Source organism: Perca flavescens, chromosome 5, assembly GCF_004354835.1.
Source record: "Perca flavescens isolate YP-PL-M2 chromosome 5, PFLA_1.0, whole genome shotgun sequence".
NCBI lineage: Eukaryota > Metazoa > Chordata > Actinopteri > Perciformes > Percidae > Perca > Perca flavescens.
This window is the reverse complement of record NC_041335.1, coordinates 27175588-27190353: the sequence shown is the minus strand read 5'-3', so window position 1 is coordinate 27190353 and position 14766 is coordinate 27175588. Positions and strand designations below refer to the sequence as shown.

Below are 14766 nucleotides of genomic sequence, written 5' to 3'. Positions count from 1 at the left end.
ACATGAGTACTTTATATAATCCAAATATGTACTGTATCAGTTCTGTAAAATAAACGTATTAAAGTGCTCATATTATGCTCATTTTCAGGTTCATAATTGTATTTAGAGGTTGTACCAAAATTGGTTTATATGGTTTAATTTTCAAAAAACAGTTAAGATAAACATAAATGTGCTAAGATGTTGATGTTCACCATCTTAGTATAGCATGTTAGGATGCTAAGATTTGCTAGCACTAAAAAGAAAGTATAGCGAAGGCTGATGTGATCAGTTTTGCAGGTATTTAATTTTGCTTAACGATTGAAAAGATTTTTCAAATAATCACGGATTCCAGCTTCTCAAATGTGAAGATTTGCTGTCTCTCTCTTGTGTTGCACCATGCTGTATCATATTTTAAAATTAAAACGTAGCATAGCAGTAGTTAAGATCCCTCCGATAAACACTGCACATATTCACTATACATAAACAAGTATTGATTAAAAAAACAACACATTTCTAAACAATGTTTGGTCAATTCATCCAAATCCCTTACTTTTATTTTATTGACAATCATGGAATATCTATCAAAACATAAACATTTTTAATATTTGTCAAACTGTACATGGAGAAGCACAAATTAATATAGATTTCTTTTTACACTTTGCACATGTGATTGTAGAAATTATTAAACTAACTTGATATTATTATCTTATTATAAATATATAAGAAATATCTGCAGCTTTGCCAGATGGGGATTATTTTACAACATGAGACATGGGAACTGGCAATTAATGCTGTACAAATATTTAGATACTGCTGCTGAACAAATAAAATACATGCCACTATGCTTATGACCAAGACAAGAGAGTTTCATCTTTTAGGCCACAGTGGATTCACAAACTTTCCTTCAAAAACTGTAAAAATGATGACTGACAACGTTCAGTGTTTTAGTGTGCAATTCACCTACCATTCAGTAAATGGCAAGACTTGGCTCTGATTTGGATGCTTTATTTACAAAACATGCACAGCTGCTGTGAAACAGCTTTAATATTAACTTTGAATAGTCAACAGAAACATTTTATAACATAGCAGCACAAACCTCTATTCCGTTAAATACAACATAATCAGAATCAAGATTATTTTTCCTCTAAAATTATAAACCTCTTGCAATTTTAACATTCAGGTGAAAATAGTTGTATATATTTTTCAACATGACGTCTGGGCAAAATACAATATTCGTAAACATGCCCCAAGCCTCTTCAGTATTATCTAATCTGTGTGCAGTAGTTTACTGGGTTTCTGTGGCCACTGCATACAATTCATTTATTTTCTCCTGGTACATCTTCACCACAATGGGCCTCCTCAGTTTCATGGTGGGTCCTGCACAGACAAGAAAAGCAGATGAATGTTATCTCACTCTCAAGCTAAAGATTCCTTTTAGGCTGAGCAACAACATTTGATCCACTGCAGCTATAGAAGTATTTTTAAATCGATCAAAATTTACTGAAATGTTGTTATGGCATGTGGCACAGTCACAAGACTTGTCTGATTAAAACATGATCTAGATCTAGAAGCTAATTAAACTTGATTGACATCAGTAGTGAATACTTCCTTAAAGTGCTCATATTATGCTTTTTTGATTTTTCCCTTTCCTTTATTTTGTTATATATCTTTTTTGTGCACGTTATAGGTTTACAAAGTGAAAAGGCCCAAAGTCCACCCCAAAGGGCCTCACCATCTTCCAGAGAAAACTGTTCACAAACTGCTCCAAACAGCTCTATTGTAGTCCAGCCTTTATTTCCGTGACAAACGTGCATCACTTTGAAGCACACGTTATAATGCTCACCTAGCTGCTAGCATGGCACGCCCTCATACTCTGCTTCTGAATGGGTAGTAGTCCTTACCTAGGTACTCCGTATGTGCGACTCAACTCCAACAAAGATGGAAAGTGAGATGCCTCACTCTGTAGCTAAAACAGAGAGCTCAACACACAGGGTGAAAAGAGGAGCTGCAGAAATGTGCAGTTCAACAAAAATATGGTGTTTTTTGAAAATTAAACCATGTAAACCTATTCTGATACAACCGCTAAATACAGTTATGACCCTGAAAATGAGCATAATATGAGCACTTTAATAATAGTGTTTGGTGTGGACATTTGACATTACCAAAAGCAAGAAAACAAAATAACTCACCCAGTTCTCCTCCAGTGACAGAGAAGTCTCGCTCCAGTATGACCCACTTCTGGATCTTCTGGGCATTGGACGTTGCTCTGGCATTAGCACGCTCCATGCCCTCCTGAATGGCTTTGTAGATAGCTAGCTCCTTATTTGCTATGATCTCTGACACCGTGGTTGCTGTCACGTCGTGCTGCTGGCAGAAGCTCAAAGCCTCGTGGCTCAGTTCGTCTGTGGGCTCGCCGTTGTCGTCCACGACACACTGTTGACACAGAGGGAAGGGTAATTGTGTTTGTTTTCATTATTCAATAGCTGTGACTGTGCAGGAACGGAGGCCCGGTTACTTTGAGCGTGAGCAGCATGGAGAGGAACTTGAGCTTGTCTCCTATCAGCATGGCGTTGCTGATGATGGGCACCTCGGCCTTCACTGCATCCTCGATGGGCACAGGAGGGATGTTCTCTCCACCAGCAGTGATGATCAGTTCTGTGCGAAACGAGACAGTTTAATCAGTCTGTCACCTGTTTGCTAGTCTATTTCCTTGACGTTCCACTTCCGGGATTACTCCAGCGCCGCAGGAAATTCCGCCGGATGCATGTATTTTCCTTTTTAGTTGGAATTTTAAACTCTGGTGGATTTATGAGGACTACGGTTGACTGGTCCGACAGATCTCTGCAGGGTAAATTGAGACAGCTAGCTAGACTATCTGTCCAATCGGAGTTTTCTCTCCCACAACTACTTTACAGCAGGTCCGTGCGGAGCTAGGCGCCGCATATTATGATTGTGATTGGTTTAAATAAATGCTAATAAACCAGAGTATTTTTTTCTCCTATTCCGGAATGCTGCGTGGACTAGCCAGACCCTCCTCCGCTCCGCAGTGTGTGGATGGTCTGGCAAAGCAAGATTACCTGTTTGCCGATGTTCAGACTCCAATGCATTGTGTTGTTTTTTTATTGGATTTTATGTGCAAATATAAAAATATATAAAAATAAAGAACAACTAACAGTGGAAGAAGAGTGTTGTAAAGTGTTGTTTAGCATCAGTCTTGCATTCAAAATCTTATTAAAGTAAAAGTACAGAAGTATGTTCATCAAAATGTACTAAAAGTATCAGAAGTAAAACTATTTGTTCTGCAGAAAAATTTCCCCTGTGACTGATATATTAATTATTTATGATATTATTAGTATGCAGATCAATGCATAAACAGCATTATACTCTTGTAGCTGTTGGAGGTCAAGATTGTTTTAACTACTTTCCATACACAAAGGTATTGTAGTCCTGTGGTTTCCAACTTATGGGACCACAACCTACCCTTGATCCTTCCTGTGATGTACAGGAAGTCGTTCTGGTCATGCCTTCCCAGATCTCCAGAGTGCAGCCAGCCGTCCTGGTCGAGAGCCTCGGCTGTTTTGTCTGGCATGTTCAGGTAGCCCATAAAGACGTGCCGACCCCAGAAACATACCTCTCCACTCCCGTCCTCATCTGGGTTCTCCAGCTTAGTCTTGCAGCCTGGCATCAACTTTCCACAGCTGTAGAGACAAATCAACAAGTCAGCAAAAACAATAGACCTGATGTGATCAAAAGTTGCACGACAACTGCACCCCTACTTTGAAGTTTAGTACACAGAAAAATCAGTAAAATATGAAAAACATTTTCAGGTAGAAATATTTAAACCGGGCTAATTTGTGAAAAACAAATGAATGTCTGCTTGCAACCCCTCAAGAAAGGTTATAATAATTTAATAATAATTGTATTTGTATAGCATTGTTCATGCAAAGGTAAAGCCCAAAGTGCTTTATAAAACAGGATTAAAAGAAAATTGTTAGATTTCATTATGGGAACAAAACTGGGACAAACACCACAAACTGCAGCAGAACCAGAGATATTGTCTTTTTTTCATTCCATACACTTTTCTTCTTTGTCAAAACTTGGCACCTACATTACCCATAATGCAACTATGCCGCTAAAAGTTTGGTTTAAGATTTTGATGTTTTATGCTACAAGCAGCAGAGATGAGGAGCGGGCAGCAGAGGTTTGTTAAGATCACTTCTTTAAGAACGCCGCACTGACAATTTTTTTTATTTTCAAACTTGTAGTGTAAAACACCAACCAACGCTGGCTCAAGTGACCTAACTTCTAAAAAGAAATGTGTAAAATCTGTTGAGTTCACCTATAACTAATGTTCACTAGGAAAAAAAAATACAAACTGGTTGTCACAGCAACTTGTAGTATTATTACATCCATATCAACACCACCTTTTAATCATAGTTGACACGTTCCATAATGATTTGCTGCTGACCTTGTGATGTGGTAACTCTGGTTATCAGAGATGGTGTGTGGGCCGGCGCTTTCACTCATGCCGTATAACTCCAACAAAGGGATGTTCAGGCTCATGAAGTACTCCAGAGTTTCTTTGGTGATGGGGGCAGCACCTGTGAAGCAGTATTTGCAGCGGTCTAAGCCCAGCGATTCCCGGACCTTCTTAAAGACCAGATTATTAGCCAGCATGAATCCCCACGGCACCCGATTCTCCCTGTAATCCAAAAGATAAAGTCAAACTTTATCAACTTTATCAAACAGTAATATTTTTGAGGTTAAAATTGTGATGATAAAATTATGAACCAAAGGGACATTTTGTCCACTATATTTCTCTGACAGCTGGAGTTAAGCTACATATAAAGATTTTACAAACACAATGTCAATTTATAAAATATGATACTGTATTATAAATGAAACTATCCAACAGTACATAAAGCAGTTAAAATGTGCTACACATTCATCATAACATTTAAATGCTGCTTACAAGTTAAAGCATCAGTAATAGTATTCCAATAATATGATATAGTAATAATTCTCCCCAACATGTGCTTTTATTTTGATACATTAAACTGTTAATACTTTTGTTCTTTTATTTAAAGTGCTCATATTATGCTCATTTTCAGTTTCATAATTGTATTTAGAGGATGTACCAGAATAGGTTTTCAAAAAACACCATATTTTTGTTGTACTGCACATTGCTGCAGCTTCTCTTTTCACCCTGTGTGTTGAGCTCTCTGTTTTAGCTACAGAGTGAGGCATCTCACTTCTGTTCCATCTTTGTTGGGAGTCGCACATGCGCAGGACCTAGGTCAGCACAGCTAGCTAGTCAGTTGCAGAGTATGAGGGAGTGCCACGATAGCAGCTAGGTGAACATTATAACGTGTGTTATAAAGTGATGTACGTTTGTCACGGAAGTAAAGGCGGGACTACAATAGAGCTGTTTGGAGCAGTTTGTGAACAGTGTTTTCTCTGGAAGATGGTAAGTCCCTTTGGGGTGGACTTTGGGCTTTTTCACTTTGTAAACCTATTACGTGCACAAAAAGATATATAACACAATACAGGAAAGAGAAAAAGGCAAAAAGCATAATATGAGCACTTTAAGTGAAATCTTGAATGTAACAAAGCGGTATTGCTACTTATACTCAAGTAAAAGTACTTCTTCCACCACTACAGCAAGGTGCCTTGAACAGACTGTAACAATCATACACAGAAAATGTGTAATATCCCATATCAACACATGTTTAAAAAGGGTATTGTTGTTAACAAATGGCCTTTGACGTGTTCTTGCTAAATTCTAGTATAGGATCCTTACTGCTGTCTCACCCGTTCATGACGCTGTAGTTGTATTGCAGGCCTATGGACTTGGCCCAGCCCGCCACTGTCCTCCTCATTGGGGTTGCCTTGGCACCAATAGCTTTCATCTTCTCCTGCATCTTCTCCCACACACGAGGAACCCCCAGAAAACAAGTTGGACGAGCCTCTTTCAGTGTGTTTACTAAGGAGCCCTGGTAAAATGATTGAGGAATAGTCAAAACAGGAAACCTTCATTATTAATTCCATGTTTATACAACAGTAGGCATCCTCACCTTGAGGGCGTCTGGCTCTGCAAAGTAGATGGTCATGGCAAGCCTAGTCGCCATCCATATGTCACACAGCTGGGCTGCCACGTGGCTGAGTGGTAGATAACTGACCATCACCTCCTCAGCGTATTTAACATTTACCATGGAACATGCCGTGTAGGCTGTCCATGTCAGCTGCACGTTAGAAAATAGCAAAGGAGTCATCAGAGTTTTCTTATTAAAATATTTGTCTTGAATCAGCACCAAACCCCACACCAACATCCTCAGCTTCAGCCTAGATCCGTCCCACACGTGCATTAAAAAGGAGCTGAAAAGGTTGCCAGAACTTTCTGTTAGAGCCAAAAGTTGGTTGGTTTAGCTGTTCGAGTTTGAGGTGTGTCTTGTTATCTACCAGCCAATGTTTATAAAAGGGTTGTGCAGTCTTTTTTATCCATTTTAGGAGAATCAGTCATCAAGCAAGCAGTGTAGAGGAGGCCGCTCCAAATATGGCAGTGAAAGGGTTTGGATCAATAACTGTGCCTCATTTGAAAGAAAAAAACTTAAAAGGTCCAATATGTAATATATTTACTGTAATAAATCCAAAATTGACCCCAATGCGTCATCAGATATTAAGGAAACATGCCAAGTTGAAATACTATCTTTTCTGACAACAATGCTAATGCCAGTATTTTCTTCTTTTGAAATTTCTGTTCTGTGGCGGAATTTCGGTTTGTGTTTTGGCCTGTGTTGTCCAGTTTGACAGGCAGGCCGGGTTGCCAGATATACCTGTAAAAGTGTAAACCCAGCGCGCTACAGCTGTAATGTTTGGACAGCCATGAAAGCAGCAAACAAACGAACAGGCTCAACCAAGATATATTCTACCCGACCTAAAAAAAAAAAAAAAAAAAAAAAAAAAAGGCATGTTTCTAACAGTTGTGTGACCAGAGACGTTACCAACCCCGGGAAAATATTGGAGATGTAATTGAAAGATAAACAACGCTGTGTGTATACATCAGGCCAATGTTTATTTGTATTTCAGAACACGCACTGCATTGGTGCAAAATGTAAAAAAAAATAAATAAAAATAATACACTGCAACAATCGTTTTCACAAGCAGCAATTATCCATCGGACTATTAAATTAACCAAAATTTAAATTTTTGTTTGGGATCGGACTGGCCAGCGTATTTGAACAAGTTAAGCAAACTTTGTTGTCTTTTTGACATTTTTCCCTTGACTGAAACGAGGCTATAACAGCAATCTCAACCAGCACAAATGCTTGTGTCACTAGAAGTGCAGCGCCGCACTGTTGAAGTGCCTCCCCGCCCTCCGTCTTACCCTGATAATTCACCTCAAAACGCATCGAAAATGCAAACACAACATTTTTGTGGAACTTCAATGGGGAATAAAGACTAGCAAGACAGATGACAACATTGAACACTACACAAACAGTAGTTTATTTTTTTCATTTAGGCGATTAATTTTTCCTGGTAACACGGGAAGTGCCGGATCCAACAAAAAAGGTTCCGGATCCAACGTCGGAGGTGCCGGAACATGTTCTGCTGTGTTCCGGCTCAAATTAAGCCCTGCGTGTACTCGTTGAATTATATAGCTAGAGTACCCAAGTTGGTTACTTGCAAAAACAATTGAGACATAGCCAGTAAAGTGATCCTGACTGGTCCTGGCTAACGCCGCCATGCTAAGTACGAGTAATGTCTTGCTATGTGAGACAAGCATCTAGCAACATTGTTGTGGATGCTGCGGTCTCAGCCTGGCAACCTCCCTGAACTTTGAGTCTGGGGAGGAGGGGGCGGGGGAGACAACTCTCTCCAAAATTTTGAATTTGTACTGCACTAACTAATTTAAACACTAGCTGTCAGTATTACATATTGCACCTTTAAAAGGGGGGTAGTAAACTGATTTTTGTAACAAAAGTGTCCGGTCTGGGTGCTACCTTTCTCATAGAATTTGATGTGTTAGCATACAATGTATGTTGTGCCAGTTTCTGGAGTTCCAGGGCTCTATGTTGGGACCTCTTCTTCTTTTCATTAATTCATTAAAATGCTGTTATATCTCCCAAAATTCTGGTTTAGGAACATTGTATTCATGTCAAAACAATACAAGCTAAGAAAAGGATAGTATCTTGTCTAGATAACTTACGTTGTCATGGCTCAACATGACTCCTTTAGGGTTGCCAGTGGTTCCAGAGGTAAAGATGAGAGTGCAGCACTCATTGGCCCGAAGACTGTCAATCACAGCATTCAGCTGCTCGTCGGGCACTTCCTCTCCCAGCTTCATAAACTCTGCCCACTGCACAAATACAGAGATTATGTTAAAAAGAGAAGTGTGTCAAAATCCACCCTGAACTGCAAACTGCAGCAGCATAGTGAAGTTTAATACAGTTGAGTTCCGTCACATTTATCTAATTACAGTTCTTATATCACAAGTAAGAAAGATAACAACACTGTGGGCATCACACACAGTATGGTATTATATTTATTGTTCGGTTTCATCAATATGTTTGCTGAGTGAACATACTGTATACAGGAATGGTGCTTTCTGCTGCAGCTCGCCTTTATACTGGACAATGGCTTTCAGATGAGGGAGTTGATCTTTAACCTGTTGGGAAAGGCAAATTAAACTTAGGCATGTAGGGGCTGATTTTTTTTGTATCTTTGAAAACAGGCACTCTAAGGGCCAGTGCGGTTACAAAGCTTCTGACCTGTAGGATTTTTTCAAGCTGTTTCTGGTTCTCTACAACTAGGATGTTGGCCTCACTGCTGGCAGCCACATACTGACAAGCTTCGGGCGTGTTGGTTGTGTAAATTCCTGTTCCCAGACCCCTATGAGACAAATCAGATAAAGAAAAAAAAAAAAAAAAAAAACTATTGAATGCGCACATTTCCTTGCACTATTCACTGTGGATATGCTCATTTGCCTACAGGTTGTATCACAAATAATTACACTTTTCATAACTTAGTGTTTTTCCATTAATAAATTACATTATTGTCCTGTTTTTATGTTCATTATATGTCTATTTATTTAATGAAATGTCCTTAGTGAAAAGCACTCTGTGCTGCATTTCTTGTATGAAAGGTGGAAGACATATGCCCTCTGAATGCCCTATGTCTCTATAGTTTGTGGTTGTATAGTTTCATGAGGCTGTGTAAAGTATAGTCACGCAGGTCCAATCAACTGGCTAGGCCACCTGGAATTCCCACAGTAGTCCCATTCATAGATATAAAATAATGTTCCCGATGGGCAGTCAGGGCCTGCTCATGTATCGGAGGACAATGGGTGGTTACAAGCTTAACACCCACATTAGGTTTCCTGAGACTTTAAATGGTACGACCCAAACAGGTGTGGTTATAGACACAGAGATGGACTTCGAGATAAGCATGGACAGATATGCTTTTATCAACCTCAGTTCACTAAATGTGATCTTACCCGGCAAAGATGCAGCCGACGTCTGAGATGAACCACTCGGGGGAGTTGAATCCTAGAATCCCCACACCATGGTAACGCTCCAGCCCTAACTAAAAGAAGACAAGTTCTTGTTTTGTTGTTTTTTTAAAAGGGCATGTATCTTTAATGAAATCAAAAACCACTCGTCGTGGGATACGGACATGTCGATGAAACAGGACACGTAACACAAGCTGTGAATTTCTCACACCCAGGTGTTAATTTTCAGCAGCCCCTTCCACAGACAATACAGTGAGAGAGGGGGGAAATTCTGAGGTACTGCTTAAAACTGGTGCAAACAGGGAATCGTAGGTTTTGTGAAGCCAAGTCTTGCAATGGTTCATGTGCATGACATGTCCCATAAATTCCACTACTCTATTGAATCAATCACTTCTGCTACACTAGTTTAGCTTATAAATATAGAAGAACAGCAACTATGACTTAAGCTTACTTAAGTACTGACTTTAAGCTTTAACGGTGGTCATGTTCATATTGGGTGCAGGATTTGTATTTGATGATTTGTTTTTATCCGTAGGCCCACAGTTTTTTTTATTTTTTATAATTTTTTTTGTCAAGATTAGTTTTTGGTTTTATATACAATTAATGTATTAGCCTTGCCTAGTTTATGTTCCTTAATTTCAGAGGACTGCAGTTTCTATAAAAAGAGGTTACAATTCTTACATTTTTGACCCAAAACGGATGTAAACACCATTAAATTAAAGCTAAAAGCAAACTTGACACAGTTAACCCTCTTGTTTTCCTTAGCGATACACGGTGTATGGAACAAGCGGGTCCAGCAATTACCCTCTCAATACAATCCAGGCCTCCATGTGACTGTGGCTAAATGTATGGCTGTAAGAAGATAATCATTCTGTAAAATGTTGGGTCAATCAGTGATTTAATGGGAATTTGCATATTTGGGTATTCTTGATGTATAAAGGGGTTGGAGGGGTTATGTTTTATCTAAAGGGTTATTTAGGTAGTCAACAAAAAGACATAAAGTACCTGACACAAAATTAGGTGATCATTTGAATTACAATCATTTTCTGGAGGTTTCAATTGCTTGGGTCTAATTGACCCCAACGATAAGGGGTGTTAGTAAATTTAAGGAGAACAGGAGGGTTGATGTTTCAATCGAAATAAATTGTGTTGGAGAAGAGAGCCAACATACCAAACAAATGTACCACTGCCCAAATATGTCCTGACTGCACTGTAGTAATAGCTTTTGTACAATATAACAATATAAACAGACCAACCTTGAGGAAACTTTTAGCTGCTGCTCGGCACTGCTCATAGTATTGCTTCCATGTCAGGGTCACCCACTGACCCCCTTTTTTGGAAACCAAGGCTGGATGATCCCCGTACTTTCCCAACGTCTCCAGGAACATCTGATGGATAGTCACAGGAGTCTCTGAGGCCGGCCCCGAGCCTTCCATCCTCAGCCTTACTGCCTTGTCTCTGCTGGTGCTCCATAGCTGGTCAGCTGGGGCCAGAGTTGTTGGTGCAGTTGCCGTTGAAAGGGGAACTGCTTTGGGCTCTTCTGTGTTAGCATAACAGGGACAGCCGCGTTTAGCCGCCATTAACAACAAGTCAAATTCACCGGCACCACACCGTGACACAGCAAGCTTTAGAAGAAGAGTCAGGTGTGTGAGAGGACTGCAGAAATCTCTGGACTTCCCCTTTGGGTCTCTTACACCAGATGAGTCAGAGCAGCATGTTTTGCAGGTTGTGCAGGAATGTTGTCTACCTACTAATCAGTTTTGGTTACAGGAAGTAATGCAGTAGAAATGAGTTACTAAATTGAAAGCATCAATAACACAGAAACAAAAACACTTTGTTTTCAAAAAGTTCCTTTCTATTATTTCCTTTTAAATTCTTTTTTTTAATTTTACGTAATGTTATTTTATTTTTCTGCCATCACCATGTCTTCTTATTTTTGGGCATTAGCAAAATGGTATTGATTCTTTTGTTCCTTCCTATTGCATCGTTTTTATTTTCTATTCTGCAAAAAGTGAAAGAAGTTCCTATGAAACTCCTACACCATGTTCTCAACACTTTAGCATTGTTAGTATTTTTTATTTTTATCTATTGCTACAGCTCTTTGGCTGTAAGCATTTAAAGGTGAAGTCTTTCCAAACTTCACTCTGGTTTTAAACAACTTCATAGAACTGCAACTGTTTTCATAAAGGTCACACATTTCTGTCAGTTGATTAAAGATCTTGGTTCATCATTTGACACAGTGAATCATGTGATTTTTATTCAATAGTCTCTTTACTGCATCTCAAAATGCCGACAAGGCGTTTCAGAAGCACCATTACACTGCTTCAGATCTTATTTTTAAATAGCATACTCTTCCTTCTTAACATGTTATCCATATTCGTCCCCATGTAAAACCCAGTATAATCCTATTTTCCCCTCTTATTTTCCTTGGTTATATTATCCACGAGTACACGTTGCTTATTTGACACACAGAAATACTTCCCTTTAAATGTCAGTGACCTAAAATGTTGTGATTGTTTGAGACCTTCTCAGACTACAAAAAAAACAAAGAACACCTTTTGACAATGAGTAAGAAATAATGGTCTTTGAAGTGAGAACAAAAAGGCTAATTAAGTAAAAAAAAAAAAAAAAAAAAAAGAGGCTAAGAACAAAAAGGTTATGGAATGTTGTTTTTGGTGGTCATTTGATGCTACAGCACACCTGCAGCTCCTCCAGAAATAAGTTCTTTTCTGCTCCATAATCAACACTAAAGTTCAAAGGAAACTTGAACGGGTGGGAAAAAAATCTGCCTGGGGAAACTGTTGAATCAGTTTAGTCCCTCAAATATTTTCTTCAAAACCATTTTAAAACGTTGCTTTATGTAACAATCAATACATCTTATCTACATCTAATTTTATTTGTTTGTATTTTATTGTTGCAAAGAGCTTTTGAAATGTTCTTTTTGCTTTGTTTACTTCCTGCCAATTTAATACCCTGCATATCTTGCAAACTCTGCCCTTCATGCAGCGGTTAGTGGCTTTGTTTGGCTTTCGACCTTTTAAAGCAATATAATGTCTATTTACGACCCTTTTTCACAGGTTGCATGTTTCGATATGTATGTGTTTAACTAGTGATGCTATCTTCTCATTGAATTTCACAATAAAAGACAAGAAAAAACAACTGAATTTGTGAGAGCAATATATATATATATATATATATATATATATATATATATATATATATATATATATATATATATATATATATATATTATTTCTTATCTTGTTAATCTCACAAACACTCAGATTTGTCTTGGAGTCTTTGGGAACCACTGTGCTCAGCACTCAGCCTATCCTAGACTTCTTACCTAGTGAAAGTCCTTCAGTGGCTTTCTCCAGCTCAGATGTTGAATTGAGCACAGCTTTGGTGACTCCTCCGTTATGTATGAGAGTGGAGTGGGTCTTTAAGTTTGTGGAGTCTGACACAGTTTGTGCCTTTTGGGTAGACATGCTGTGGAAAAACATCATTATAGATACATAGTTTAAAATCAAATGATCCTAAGAAGATCAAATCTACATGATTTGTCACTTTGGTACGTGCATTATTTTACATACCTCTCAGTTTTACCATCCATGACTGCAACCCCATCGCTCCTAACCAAATCCTCTTCTACATTCATCTTGTATTTGCTGGAATAACAGAGAAAACTATCTTAAATGGACATGAAGTAAAATTAGCATTAAAAACACTTTAGTTATCCTCCACGCAGATAAAATGATCTATTTTGAAACGGCACCGCTCTGTAATTTATACAAGAGTGACATTTACCAAAGCCATTGCAACATGTCAAACCCAACGCAATCAATGTCCAAACTTTGAATATTGTGCCAGAAAGCATTGGGGCATCTACATGTGTTCACCATTAATACTCTTTAACCCATATAATCACACTTGAAGCAACTCAGTCATCACTATTTGATTTAAGTTAACAAAGTAACTAACCAAAGTTTAAGGAATTAGATCAAATTTAATTGTCAAAACGACAAGAGCATGTCTCTGTGAGGGCTTTCTCGACTCTCTGATGTATGTACTGCAGACAGTGAAATAATGCCATCTAGTGTGTAAAAGATTCTACTACTGTGTCTTATGGTCACAAGTTGGGCTTCACTTAACTAAGACATACCAGAGAATTTCTAATAAGGGGAGAACTTTCTGGATACTTCTGGCTTCTGAACTGGTTTCAGTTTCACTCTGATTCCATATGAGGGCGGTTACGGGCGAGTGCAGAATGAATGGAGGTCTATGGAGCTATACCCCTCAAAATCCACTTTTCTCAGGATATAATTCTTTGTCTAGTAATTTGAATGTTGCATTCGAAAGGGGAGGCTAAGAAAATACACACTGCTGGGTGTTCGATTTTTTTAAGGTTTTTTTAGGTTTGCTAATGTTTTAAAGACCACGGCAAAATATTCACTCTGACATTCTGGTTCCGCTTCGCCATCAAGTGGAATCTCTGGTCGTAAATCAGTCCTTCATTGAATAATCAGCATTTAGCAGAATGCTAGCATGTTATGGGGAACGACTCAACCTGTAAGAAATCGAAAGGCCAAAAGTACTCGTTCATTCAACTTTCGAGCTATAATCCATGTTGAACTTGCAAAAACTACAATCAAATCTGAGATTTCTCAACGACCATCAGGCGAAAGAGAAATTTAGCCGTCTAGCTCCATAGACTCCCATTCGTTTTGCACTCGTATGCGATCACCACCAGTGGCTCTCTGGTGGAACTGCAACCAAATTCGGTACAATGGGGTTTAATAGGGAGTGAACAGGCTATCTGTAGACGGGCTCTGGACGTACTCATACCTTTACCTTTCTGATTTAGTACTGCTCAGTAGAAATACTCTGTTGCAAGTAAAAGTCCTGCAAGATTTCACTTAAGTATAAAAGTATTAACAGCAAAATGTACTTAAAGTATTTAAGTAAAACAACTTGTTGGGCAGAATGATCCCGTCCAGTTATATTATTATTGTTATTATGGAATATTATTACTAATGTTTTAAAAGTTTAATTTTAATGTTACAGATTGTGGTATTTTATACTGTATATTAATCATATGTTATGTTCGTAATATCTTAATCTGTAAAGTAACTTAAGCTGTCAGATAAATGTAGCAGAGTAAAAAGCACAATATTTCCCCCTAAAATGTAGTACAAAGAAGCATTCAATTTAAATACTCAAGTAAAAGTATCTCAAAATTGTACTTACTGTACTTCAGTAAATGTACTTAGTTACTTCCC

The 14766-nt window shown here is 38.5% G+C and overlaps 1 protein-coding gene across 1 annotated transcript; it reads right to left on the bottom strand.

The window, feature by feature from the left end:
• Positions 1 to 508: 508 nt before the first annotated feature.
• LOC114555382 (long-chain-fatty-acid--CoA ligase ACSBG2) lies at positions 509 to 11267 on the bottom strand. The gene is made up of 12 exons (XM_028577739.1): positions 10744 to 11267; positions 9473 to 9561; positions 8748 to 8868; positions 8564 to 8644; positions 8186 to 8335; positions 6054 to 6221; positions 5791 to 5972; positions 4448 to 4681; positions 3460 to 3677; positions 2495 to 2634; positions 2169 to 2412; positions 509 to 1356 (listed from the first exon to the last, which is right to left on the bottom strand). The coding sequence occupies exons 1-12, from the start codon at positions 11065 to 11067 to the stop codon at positions 1265 to 1267; spliced, it is 2043 nt and encodes a 680-aa protein (XP_028433540.1). The 5' UTR covers positions 11068 to 11267; the 3' UTR covers positions 509 to 1264.
• Positions 11268 to 14766: the final 3499 nt, after the last annotated feature.